The sequence below is a fragment of the Ranitomeya imitator genome, chromosome 1 (genome assembly GCF_032444005.1).
Source record: "Ranitomeya imitator isolate aRanImi1 chromosome 1, aRanImi1.pri, whole genome shotgun sequence".
Classification (NCBI taxonomy): Eukaryota; Metazoa; Chordata; class Amphibia; order Anura; family Dendrobatidae; genus Ranitomeya; species Ranitomeya imitator.
The window spans coordinates 981,911,390-981,924,669 of NC_091282.1; the positions used below are offsets into that span (position 1 = coordinate 981,911,390).

The following is a 13,280-nucleotide window of genomic DNA, read 5'->3' on the forward strand; positions in this document are numbered from 1 at the left end:
TGAAGGTACCTTTATTCTCATCGATGTTTGCAGATCAGACTCAGCTATAAAACTCAACAGGGATTCCTAACACCAGTGCAAATCAGAATTGTATCCTTATCTCAAGGATCTGTTGCATAGTGTTACATTTGCATACAAACATCCGACCTTCCAGGGGGCTCTCACTGGCTTTAGGAACAAACATTCCTCTTCTAGTATGCAACTAGGATGACACCAAAAAAAAAAACTAAAAGTCTGTGATTTACTTACTTACTAATCCTGTCTAATTTTTGGACGATGTAAACGTAGACCAGACAGTCTTAAGGTACTGTCACACTAGACGATATCGCTAGCGATCCGTGACGTTGCAGCGTCCTCGCTAGCGATATCGTCCAGTGTGACAGGCAGCAGCGATCAGGCCCCTGCTGGGAGATCGCTGGTCGGGGAAGAAAGTCCAGAACTTTATTTCGTCGCTGGACTCCCCGTAGACATCGCTGAATCGGCGTGTGTGACACCGATTCAGCGATGTCTTTGCTGGTAACCAGGGTAAACATCGGGTAACTAAGCGCAGGGCCGCGCTTAGTAACCCGATGTTTACCCTGGTTACCATCCTAAAAGTAAAAAAAACAAACACTACATACTTACCTACAGCCGTCTGTCCTCCAGCGCTGTGCTCTGCACTCCTCCTGCTCTGGCTGTGAGCGTCGGTCAGCCGGAAAGCAGAGCGGTGACGTCACCGCTCTGCTTTCTGGCTGCCCGGCGCTCACAGCCAGACCAGAGAAGCAGAGCGCCGAGGACAGACAGCAGAAGGTAAGTATGTAGCGTTTGTTTTTTTACTTTTTAGGATGGTAACCAGGGTAAACATCGGGTTACTAAGCGCGGCCCTGCGCTTAGTTACCCGCTGTTTACCCTGGTTACCGGGGACCTCGGGATCGTTGGTCGCTGGAGAGCTGTCTGTGTGACAGCTCTCCAGCGACCAAACAGCGACGCTGCAGCGATCCGGATCGTTGTCGGTATCGCTGCAGCGTCGCTATGTGTGACGGTACCTTTAAGGTACCGTCACACTCAGCAACTTTTGAACGATAACGATCCGTGACGTTGCAGCGTCCTGGATAACGATATTGTTGTGTTTGACATGCAGCAGCGATCTGGATCCTGCTGTGACATCGCTGGTCGGAGCTAAAAGGTCAGAACTTTATTTCGCGATGTGTTCACTGGTAACCAGGGTAAATATCGGGTTACTAAGCGCAGGGCCGCGCTTAGTAACCAGATATTTACCCTGGTTACCATTGTAAATGTAAAAAAAAAACAAAAAACACTACATACTCACATTCCGGTGTCTGTCACATCCCTCACCGTCAGCTTCCCGCACTGACTGTGAGCGCCGGCCGTAAAGCACAGCAGTGACGTCACCGCTGTGCTCTGCTTTACGGCCGGCCGGCGCTCACAGTCAGTGCGGGAAGCTGAAGGCGAGGGACGTGACAGACACCGGAATGTGAGTATGTAGTGTTTTTTTTTTTTTTTTACATTTACAATGGTAACCAGGGTAAATATTGGGTTACTAAGCGCGGCCCTGCACTTAGTAACCCAATGTTTACCCTGGTTACCCGGGGACTTCGGCATCGTTGGTCGCTGGAGAGCTGTCTGTGTGACAGCTCTCCAGCGACCACACAACGACTTTCCAACAATCACGGCCAGGTCGTATTTTTTTGGTCGTGATCGTTGGAAAGTTGATCAGTGTGAAGGTACCTTTAGAATGCACCATATTTATCACCGTGGCTCATGCTGGACGATTAATGTAATGCTTCCTTAAACCTCATTCAGTCAATAATATTTCTTGTATGCAAAAAAAGTCAGAGCTTCATCAGCGTTTGGTCAGTGTGTCATTTTTTACCATCCGTGTTTGGTCAGTGTGTCAGTTTTTATCACCAGTGTTTCCTCAGTGTTTTTCACATATGAAAAAAATAAAAAAATAAATTACAATGTTTCTCCAGTGTTAATTTCATAAAGCATATTAAAGGCATCTGAGTGCTTTCCACGATTTTCATGGACCCGTAAACTTGCATTGGTAATGCGGATCAGAAATGGTCAGGTATCCGTAATTTTTTTAAATTTTCTTACAGACACATGGTTCACAGACACCGACGTGATCAGCTCTATAATATATATTGGGTACATATGCGATCCATGAACACAAAAAGAAAAACTATGTGAAAAACAATCTGGAGGAGGATTCTGATTGTGTAGTCTCCTATTAGTTGACTTACCTCGCACGAGTCTCTCGCATTAAAGGGAACCTGTCACTCCCAAAATCGATGGTGAGGTAAGCCCACCAGCATCAGGGGTTTATCTACCGCATTCTGTAATGCTGTAGATAAGCCCCTGATGTATCCTGAAAGAGGAGAAAAAGATATTAGATTATACTCACCCAGGGGCGGTCCCGCTGCGGTCCGGTCAAATGGGTGTCTCAGGTCCGCTCCGGCGCCTCCTATCTTCATTCCATGACGTCCCCTTCTGGTCTTCACGCCGCGGCTCCGGTGCAGGCGTACTTTGCTCTGTCCTGTTGAGGGCAGAGCAAAGTACTGCAGTGTGCAGGCGCCGGGAAAGGTCAGAGAGGCCCAGCACCTGCGCACTGCAGTACTTTGCTCTGCCCAAGTACGCTTGCGCCGGAGCCGTTGCTGAAGATCAGAAGAGGACGTCTTGGAATGAAGATGGGAGGCGCTCTTCCGGACCTGAGACACCCATTGGAGCAGGACCGCCCCTGGGTGAGTATAATCCAACCTCTTTTTCTCCTCTTTCAGGTAATATCGGCGGCTTATCTACAGCATTACAGAATGCTGTAGATAAGCCCCTGATGATGGTGAGCTTACCTCACCATCGATTTTGGGGGTGACAGGTTCCCTATAATATCCAGCACTGCCGCTGGCACTTGGGACCGGAGTGTGCGGCTGCATGTATTTCTATGCATCTGAACGCTCCGGTCCTGAGAGCCGGTGGCAGTGCCGGGTATTGATACGAGAGACTCGTGCGAGTTTCTTGCATTGCACTCGCAAATGTGACCCTGGCCTAAGACTGAAAAAGTAAGTGGTACTAATCAAAAACAGCTGGAAGATCACGGCGGCAGCAGGGCAGCACGGTGGCTCAGTGGTTAGCACAGCAGCCTTGCAGCGCTGGAGTCCTGGGTTCAAACCCCACCAAGGACAACATCTGCAAAGAGTTTGTATGTTCTCTCCGTGTTTGCGTGGGTTTCTTCCGGGCACTCCAGTTGCCTCCCACATTCCAAAGACATACTGATAGGGAATTTAGATTGTGAGCCCCAAAGGGGACAGTGATGATAATGTGTGCAAAACTGTAAAGCACTGCGGAATATGTTAGCGCAATATAAAAATAAACATTATTATAAAATAAAGATTATTATTATAGATCAATTTCTAACTAAGTCACATGTCTATTTATAATAAGAGCTTGTTAGAGAGGCAAAGTCTCTCAGAAGCAAAAATGGTGAGACGTTCATTATTATTAAGCATGTCTAACCAACTGCACTTGGCATATTTGGTGATTTAATTTAAGGGAATCTATCAGCAGGTTTTTGCCATTTATACAGAGCAGCATGATATAGGGTACAACAGCCTGATTCCAGGAATATGTCACTTATTAGGCTGTGTTTCCTATTTTCAATACAACCAGTATTTTATCAGCAGAAGATTACCACTAAAGGACTACTTCTCATGCGCATAGCAGTCAGGCTAATCTGTGTAACCCCACCCCCACCACTGATTGGCTGCTTGCTCACAATGCACAGTGTACACAGGAAACAGCCAATCAGGAGTGTTGTTGGGGTTATACACAGAGTAGAAGACTTAAGGTACCGTCACACTCAGCGACGCTGCAGCGATATAGACAATGAGCCGATCGCTGCAGCATCGCTGTTTAGGTCGCTGTAGAGAAGTCAAACACAGCAACCCCAGAACGATGCAGGAGCGATCCAGTGACGTAACTGCAGCGCCCCAGAGTCCTGGTCGTTGCAGTAATGTCGCTTTGCCACTAAGGGGAGTGATGTTATGTCTGATTGCATTAAAGGAGTTCACCTGACCAGGTATCACAGTCACACATTACACTTCACACTCCGGCCACCAGGGGGAGCAAAAGGCACTATGTATTAGGCCACTCCTCACACTCTGGTAAAACTGGGGGTTGGATAGGAAGTTAGACAGAACGCAGCCTGGGAGAGTTCCAGGGAGGACCTGTCAGGGGTGGGATCCTGGCAAGTACCTAGCATAAAGGACAGACAGTTACGGAGCCGCGTCTGCACTACCTTGCGGCGGCATCCTAAGGAAGGTCACGAAGCGAAGGATATTGTGGAGAAGTGTGAAATGCAAAATCGCAGCACAAGGAGATAAACCAGTAGGAGTCGTGCCCCGAGAACGGCAACATCCTACTGAGGCGCGTAGCCGGTGGCCAGAATACTGAGGGAGTAACAGACTTCAAGCATTACTTCAAACAGCGGCAGGACAGTTGATTATAGGTTGGCTGTCTACCTTACATCACCTAAGCAGACATAGGGGGCAACGCGTGGAGAGGGGCGTCTCTAAAGTCCCAGAATAGCTCCGAGCCTTCCCGTCAAACGGGTGCGTCCTAGCCAGATATACTTGGGGGACGGAGAGAGAAAGAATGAACACGAAAGTTGTGAGGACTATCCCGAATGCTCAGCAGGGAAGAACTACAACACACAGGCGCTAGTGGTAGGCACTGATTTCCACCTGCAAAGGGAACTCTGGATGTGCATTCGGACCGGCCTTGGCTCAGCCAGCCCTGTTAGCAGTGCTCTGGATTGCGGATCCCGAAGTCTTCAGTAAAAAGGTAAAGAGACTGCAACCCTGTGTCCTCGTTATTAACTGCACCTCACATCATCACCACCTACACTACTGGGAAGCCCTGGGGATATACTTCACCTGTGGGAAGGTATACCATCTAGCTGCCATTCCATCACCCCAGCGGACCCCTAAGCAGCGTCGGTCACCCTGACCGAACACTACAGGTGGCATCACGAATCCTTGACAAACTTACATCACCCTTTCATTGGACGCCCCTTAGCAGGGTCACGACCGGATCCAGCCACCGTGACAACCCCAGCACCGAGACAGAGAGGACCGGTACAGAGTACCCCGCGGCCCTGCGTCTGGGGGCGCTCCATAACGGCGACTCACTTATCGTTGTAGCTGGTTTTTAGCTCCATGTAAAACATTGCAGGCATCGTTGCTTTTGCTGTCAAACATGACGATACACGCCGACCTGACGACGAAATAAAGTTCTGGACTTCTAGCTACGACCAGCGATATCACAGCGGGATCCAGATCGCTGCTGCGTGTCAAACACAACGAGATCGCTATTCAGGATGCTGCAACGTCACGGATCGCTGTCGTTCTCGTTGTAAAGTTGATGAGTGTGAAGGTACCTTTAGTTCTGCTATATCTGATAAACAAGGATTCTAAAACTACAATAAGCAGTCCAGTAAGTGATACATCCATGGAATCAGGTTATCTTGCCATATATTATGTTGCTCTCGGATTAGATAGCAAAAAACAGGGTGGTTTGCACGTTAATGACCGGGCCAATTTTTACAATTCTGACCACTGTCCCGTTATGAGGTAATAACTCTGGAACGCTTCAATGGATCCTGGTGATTCTGACACTGTTTTCTCGTGACATATTGTACTTCATGACAATGGTAAAAATTCTTTGATAGTACCTGCGTTTATTTGTGAAAAAAATGGAAATTTGGCGAAAATTATGAAAATTTCGCAATTTTCCAACTTTGAATTTTTATGCAATTGAATCACAGAGATATGTCACACAAAATACTTAATAAGTAACATTTCCCACATGTCTACTTTACATCAGCACAATTTTGGAACCAAAATTTTTTTTTGTTAGGGAGTTATAAGGGTTAAAAGTTGACCAGCAATTTCTCATTTCTACAACACCATTTTATTTTAGGGACCACATCTCATTTGAAGTCATTTTGAGGGGTCTATATGATAGAAAATACCCAAGTGTGACACCATTCTAAAAACTACACCCCTCAAGGTGCTCAAAACCATATTCAAGAAGTTTATTAACCCTTCTGGTGCTTCACAGGAATTTTTTGAATGTTTAAATAAAAATGAACATTTAACTTTTTTTCACAAAAAATTTAATTCAGCTCCAATTTGTTTTATTTTACCAAGGGTAACAGGAGAAAATGGACCCCAAACATTGTTGTACAATTTGTCCTGAGTATGCCAATACCCCACATGTGGGGGTAAACCACTGTTTGGGCGCATGGCAGAGCTCGGAAGCGAAGGAGTGCCACTTGACTTTTCAATGCAAAATTGACTGGAATTGAGATGGGACGCCATGTTTCGTTTGGAGAGCCCCTGATGTGGCTAAACATTGAAACCCCCCACAAGTGACACCATTTTGGAAAGTAGACCCTCTAAGGAACTTATCTAGAGGTGTGGTGAGCACTTTGACCCACCAAGTGCTTCACAGAAGTTTATAATGTAGAACCGTAATAATAAAAAATCATATTTTTTCACAAAAATTATCTTTTCGCCCCCAATTTTTTATTTTCCCAAGGGTAAGAGAAGAAATTGGACCCCAAAAGTTGTTGTACAATTTGTCCTGAGAACGCTGATAGCCCATATGTGGGGGTAAACCACTGTTTGGGCGGATGGGAGAGCTCGGAAGGGAAGGAGCGCCGTTTGACTTTTCAATGCAAAATTGACAGGAATTGAGATGGGACGCCATGTTGCGTTTGAAGAGCCACTGATGTGCCTAAACATTGAAACCCCCCACAAATGACACCATTTTGGAAAGTAGACCCCCTAAGGAACTTATCTAGAGGTGTGGTGAGCACTTTGACCCACCAAGTGCTTCACAGAAGTTTATAATGCAGAGCCGTAAAAATAAAACAAATTTTTTTTCCCACAAAAATTATTTTTTTAGCCCCCAGTTTTGTATTTTCCTGAGGGTAACAGGAGAAATTGGACCCCAAAATTTGTTGCCCAATTTGTCCTGAGTGCGATGATACACCATATGTGGGGGGAACCACTGTTTGGGCACATGGGAGGGCTCAGAAGGGAAGGAGTGCCATTTGAATGCAGACTTAGATGGAATGGTCTGCAGGTGTCACATTGCGTTTCCAGAGCCCCTAATGTACCTAAACAGTAGAAACCCCCCACAAGTGACACCATTTTGGAAAGTAGACCCCCCAGGGAACTAATCTAGATGTGTTGTGATAGCTTTGAACCCCCAAGTGTTTCACTACAGTTTGTAACGCAGAGCGGTGAAAATTAAAAAAAAAAAAACTTTCCCCCCAAAATTATTTTTTAGCCCCCAGTTTTGTATTTTCCAGAGGGTAAGAGGAGAAATTCAACCCCAAAAGTTGTTGTCCAATTTGTCCTGAGTACGCTGATACCCCGTATGTTGGGGGAAACCACCGTTTGAGCGCATGGCAGAGCTCGGAAGGGAAGGAGCGCCATTTGGAATGCAGACTTAGATGGAATGGTCTGCAGACGTCACATTGCGTTTGCAGAACCCCTAATGTACCTAAACAGTAGAAACCCCCCACAAGTGACCCCATATTGGAAACTAGACCCCCCAGGGAACTAATCTAGATGTGTTGTGAGAACTTTGAACCCCCAAGTGTTTCACTACAGTTTATAACGCAGAGCCGTGAAAATAAAAAATCTTTTTTTTTCCCACAAAAAATATGTTTTAGCCCCGAGTTTTGTATTTTCCCAAGGGTAACAGGAGAAATTGGACCCCAAAAGTTGTTGTCCTATTTGTCCTGAGTACGCTGATACCCCATATGTTGGGGTAAACCCCTGTTTGGGCACACGGGAGAGCTCGGAAGGGAAGAAGCACTGTTTTACTTTTTCAACGCAGAATTGGCTGGAATTGAGATCGGACGCCATGTCGCGTTTGGAGAGCCCCTGATGTGCCTAAACAGTGGAAACCCCACAATTATAACTGAAACCCTAATCCAAACACATCCCTAACCCTAATCCCAACAGTAACCCTAACCACACCTCTAACCCAGACACACCCCTAACCCTAATCCCAACCCTATTCCCAACCGTAAATGTAATCTAAACCCTAACTGTAACTTTAGCCCCAACCCAAACTGTAGCCCTAGCCCTAATCCTAACCCTAGCCCTAACCCTAGCCCTAACCCTAGCCCTAACCCTAGCCCTAATGGGAAAATGGAAATAAATACATTTTTTTAATTTTTCCCTAACTAAGTAAGGGGGTGATGAAGGGGGGTTTGATTTACTTTTATAGCGGGTTTTTTAGCGGATTTTTATGACTGGCAGCCGTCACACACTGAAAGACGCTTTTTATTGCAAAAAATATTTTTTGCGTTACCACATTTTGAGAGCTATAATTTTTCTATATTTTGGTCCACAGAGTCATGTGAGGTCTTGTTTTTTGCGGGACGAGTTGACGTTTTTATTGGTAACATTTTCGGGCACGTGACATTTTTTGTGAGGCAGAATGACCAAAAACCAGCTATTCATGAATTTCTTTTGGGGGAGGCGTTTATACCGTTCCGCGTTTGGTAAAATTGATAAAGCAGTTTTATTCTTCGGGTCAGTACGATTACAGCGACACCTCATTTATATCATTTTTTTATGTTTTGGCGCTTTTATACGATAAAAACTATTTTATAGAAAAAATAATTATTTTGGCATCGCTTTATTCTCAGGACTATAACTTTTTAATTTTTTTGCAGATGATGCTGTATGGCGGCTCGTTTTTTGCGGGACAAGATGACGTTTTCAGCGGTACCATGGTTATTTATATCTGTCTTTTTGATCGCGAGTTATTCCACGTTTTGTTCGGCGGTATGATAATAAAGCGTTGTTTTTTGCCTCGTTTTTTTTTTTTTTTTTCTTACGGTGTTTACTGAAGGGGTTAACTAGTGGGCCAGGTTTATGGGTCGGGCCGTTACGGATGCGGCGATACTAAATATGTGTACTTTTATTGTTTTTTTTTTTTTTTATTTAGATAAAGAAATGTATTTATGGGAATAATATTTTTTTTTTCATTATTTTGGAATATTTTTTTTTTTTTTTTACACATTTGAAAATTTTTTTTTAACTTTTTTACGTTGTCCCAGGGGGGGGGGACATCATAGATCGGTGATCTGACAGTTTGCACAGCACTCTGTCAGATCACCGATCTGAGAGCAGTGCAGGCTGCTTCACAGTGCCTGCTCTGAGCAGGCTCTGTGAAGCCACCTCCCTCCCTGCAGGACCCGGATCCGCGGCCATCTTGGATCCGGGGCTCGAGCAGGGAGGGAGGGAGGTAAGACCCTCGCAGCAACGCGATCACATCGCGTTGCTGCGGGGGGCTCAGGGAAGCCCGCAGGGAGCCCCCTCCCTGCGCGGTGCTTCCCTGCACCGCCGGCACATCGCGATCATCTTTGATCGCAGTGTGCCAGGGGTTAATGTGCCGGGGGCGGTCCGTGACCGCTCCTGGCACATAGTGTCGGATGTCAGCTGCGATAGGCAGCTGACACCCGGCCGCGATCGGCAGCGCTCCCCCCGTGAGAGCCGCCGATCGCGCTGGACGTACTATCCCGTCCATGGTCATAGGGGCCCACCCCACATGGACGGGATAGTACGTCCGATGTCAGAAAGGGGTTAAAAGAACAGCAGGTGTGTCATAGCATGTATATAATCATAATATCTAAATACAGGAGCATTTTTTTTATTATTCCATTAAAAAAAAAACGGTTATGTCTTACATCATCTAACAGAGATACTGAATATGTAATCACAGGACAAGCCTTGTTAGACTAAACACAAATAATGTATTCAACTAACCTGAGTAAGTAGCCAATACAATTTCATCATAACCTTCTTTCCCAACACAGCCTCCCTGGATGGATGTTATGCTTTCTGTCAAGGACTAAGGAAAAAAATAAAAGACAAATGAAATGTCCCTTATAAAAATTCTCTTAGAGCTATTGTTACACTCAGGATTATATAGATAGGTCTTCAATATATTTAGTGCTTTTGAGGGTATGTGCACACGTCAGGATTTCTTGCAGAAATTTTCCTAACAAAAAACGGACATTTCGGCCAGAAATCCGCATGCGTTTTTCACGTGTTTTTTGTGCATTTTTTCCCAAATGCATAGAATAGCGGGAAAAACGCAGAAAATCCGCAAAATTAATGAACATGCTGCTTTTTTTTACCGCGATGCGCTTTTTTCGCGGAAAAAAACCCGCATCATGTGCACAAAACATGCAGAATGCATTGTAAATGATAGGATGCATAATGTATGCATTTTTAATGAGTTTTTATAGCGTTTATTACATAAATGGTTACATTATAGAGCGCTCTTTACAGAGAAGCTACATTAGATTAATATACAGAAATCAATATAATGACATAATAATTACTTGGCAGCTTAAACAAACTATTTTGGGTCAAATGATTCTAACCTTTCCTGGCTAGATCCTTACAGTATAATAATTCATAGTATTGATCTGTTCAGATAGGTTATTATGCAATACAGAATTACAGATTCCAAAAGATCGTTCGCACAGACTTACATGGTCAAATCGGAGAACAGGATCGCCTGCACTGTCAAAGCCGTACACCTCCACCGTCCCATCATCTCGACCAATCAATATGTCCTTTACGCCATCTGCCATTATGTCATAGTTGTCAATGCACAGAATGCCTAGCCAGACATAAGAAATACAAGGATTAGGGATCTATCTTGTTTACTTCTCCATTAGCGGCATTAACCCCTTAACGACCTCCGATATGCCTTTTAACGGCGGCAGTTAAGGGTACTTAAACCACAGCTTTTTCCCGCTGTGGAAAAAGTGAATAGCGCCCGCCAGAGTCGGATTTTCTCTGGGGTTTCGGTTGCCGGGGGTACCGATCCCCCGGTTGCGATCGCCGGTAATTAACCGTTTACCGGTGGTCGCAAAAAAACGCGATTTCCCATTTAATTTCTCTGTCCTCCGATGTGATCGCACATCAGAGGACAGAGAAATGGGGTCCCCGATACTCACCTGTCTCCCCCGGTGCTCCTCGCGGCTTCCAATGGGCGCCGCCATCTTTTTCCGGAAAAAAAATGGCAGGTGCATGCGCAGTGCGCCTGACGGCCGGCCGGCACCCGGAAGATCATTGGGGTCTCGGCTGCCAGGGGTAGCCGAGACCCCAAAGAACATGATCGGGGTCGGTTTTTACCGACCCCTGTTTTGCGATCGCCGGTAATTAACTGTTTACCGGCGGTCGCAAAAAAAAAAAAAAGCGATCTGTCATTCTCTGTCTTCTGAAGTGATTGCACATCAGAGGACAGATAAATAGGGGAATTCGGGGACCCTGTTATACTTACCGGTGTCCCTGTATCCTCCTGCGTCCCCTCCTGCCCACCGGCTTCTTCATCGGGAAAGAAAATGGCGGGCGCAAGAGCAGTGCGCCCGCCATGATCTGCCGGTCGGCAGCTAGAGGAGATGGGGCTAAAATTAGGGTTAGGGCTAAATTTAGGGTTAGGGCTAGGTTTAGGGTTAGGGCTAGAATTAGGCTTCTTTCACACTTGCGTTGGCCCGACTTACCGATGCACATTGTGAAAATTGTGCACAACGTGGGCAGCGGATGCAGTTTTTCAATGCATCCGCTGCCCAGTCTATGTCCTGGGAAGGAGGGGGCAGAGTTACGGCCACGCATGCGCAGTCGGAAATGGCGGACGCAACGTACAAAAAAAGGTTACATTGAACTTTTTTTGTGACGACTGTCCGCCAAAACACAACGAATCCAGTGCACGAGGGACGCGATGTGTGGCCATCCGTCGGCAAAAAAGGCATCCTGCGGGCACATTTGCAGGATCAGTTTTTTGTCCAAAACGACGGATTGCGACGGATGCCACACAGCGCAAGTGTGAAAGTAGCCTTAGGGCTAGGGTTAGGGTTGGGGCTAAAGTTAGAGCTAGGATTAGGGTTGGGGCTAAATTTAGGGTTAGGGTTGGGGCTAAAGTTAGGGCTAGGGTTGGGATTAGGGTTAGGGTTTGGATTAGGGTTGGCATTAGGGTTACGTTTGGGATTAGGGTTAAGGTTAGGGTTGGGATTAGGGTTAGGGGTGTATTGGGATTAGGGTTAGGTTTGAGGTTAGGGTTGAGATTAGGAATAGGGGTGTGTTGGATTTAGGGTTTTGATTAGGGTTATGGTTGAGATTAGGGTTGTTTTGGGGTTAGGGTTGTGATTATCGTTAGGGTTGTGATTAGGATTATGGATCAGGTTGGGATTAGGGTTAGGGGTGTGTTGGGGTTAGGGATGGAGCTAGAATTGGGGGGTTTCCACTGTTTAGGTACATCAGGGGGTCAATTTTGCGCTCAAAAAGTGAAATGGTGCTTCCTCCCTTCTGAGCTCTGCCGTGCGCCCAAACAGTGGTTTAACCCCACATATGGGTGACCAGCATACTCGGGATAAATTGGACAACAACTTTTGGGGTCCAATTTCTCCTGTAACCCTTGTGAAAATAAAAACTTGGGGGCTAAAAAATTTTTTTTGTGGAAAAAAAAAATATTTTTTATTTTCACGACTCTGCATTATAAACTTCTGTGAAGCACTTGGGCATTCAAAGTTCTCACCACACATCTAGATAAGTTCCTTGGGGGGGTCTAGTTTCCAAAATGGGGTCACTTGTGGGGGTTACTAGTGTTTAGGTACATCAGGGGCTCTGCAAACGCAACATAACGCCCGCACACAAGTCTGTATTCCAAAACAGCGCTCCTTCCCTTCTGAGCTCTGCCGTGCGCCCAAACAGTGGTTTACCCCCACATATGGGGTACAATCATACTGAGGACAAATTGGACAACAACTTTTGGGGTCCAATTTCTCTTGTTACCCTTGTGAAAATAAAAACTTGGGGGCTAAAAAAATCTTTTTTTGTGGATTTTTTATTTTATTTTCATGACTCTGCATTCTAAACTTCTGTGAAGCACTTAGGCATTCAAAGTTCTCTCCATACATCTAGATAAGTTCCATGGGGGGTCTAGTTTCCAAAATGGGGTCACTTGTGGGGGGGTTTCCACTGTTTAGGCACATCAGGGGCTCTCCAAACGCGACATGGCGTCCAATCTCAATTCCAGCCAATTCTACATTGAAAAAGTAAAACAGCACTCCTTCTCTTCCAAGCTCTGCGGTGCACCCAAACAGTGGTTTACCCCCATATATGGGGTATCGACGTATTCAGGAGAAATTGCACAACAACTTTTGTGGTCTAATTTCTCCTTTT

The 13,280-nt window shown here is 45.7% G+C and overlaps 1 protein-coding gene across 3 annotated transcripts in view; it reads right to left on the minus strand.

Annotated features, from left to right (window-relative positions):
* BBS7 (Bardet-Biedl syndrome 7) overlaps positions 1 to 13,280 on the minus strand; it is a 101,545-nt gene that overhangs the window by 42,399 nt on the left and 45,866 nt on the right. For all 3 annotated transcript variants that reach the window (XM_069743887.1, XM_069743889.1, XM_069743888.1), the window contains exons 9-10: positions 10,586 to 10,716; positions 9,852 to 9,936 (exon numbers count right to left, since the gene is read on the minus strand). In XM_069743887.1, the coding sequence (XP_069599988.1) occupies positions 9,852 to 9,936; positions 10,586 to 10,716 (216 nt within the window). The remainder of the gene's footprint in view (positions 1 to 9,851; positions 9,937 to 10,585; positions 10,717 to 13,280) is intronic.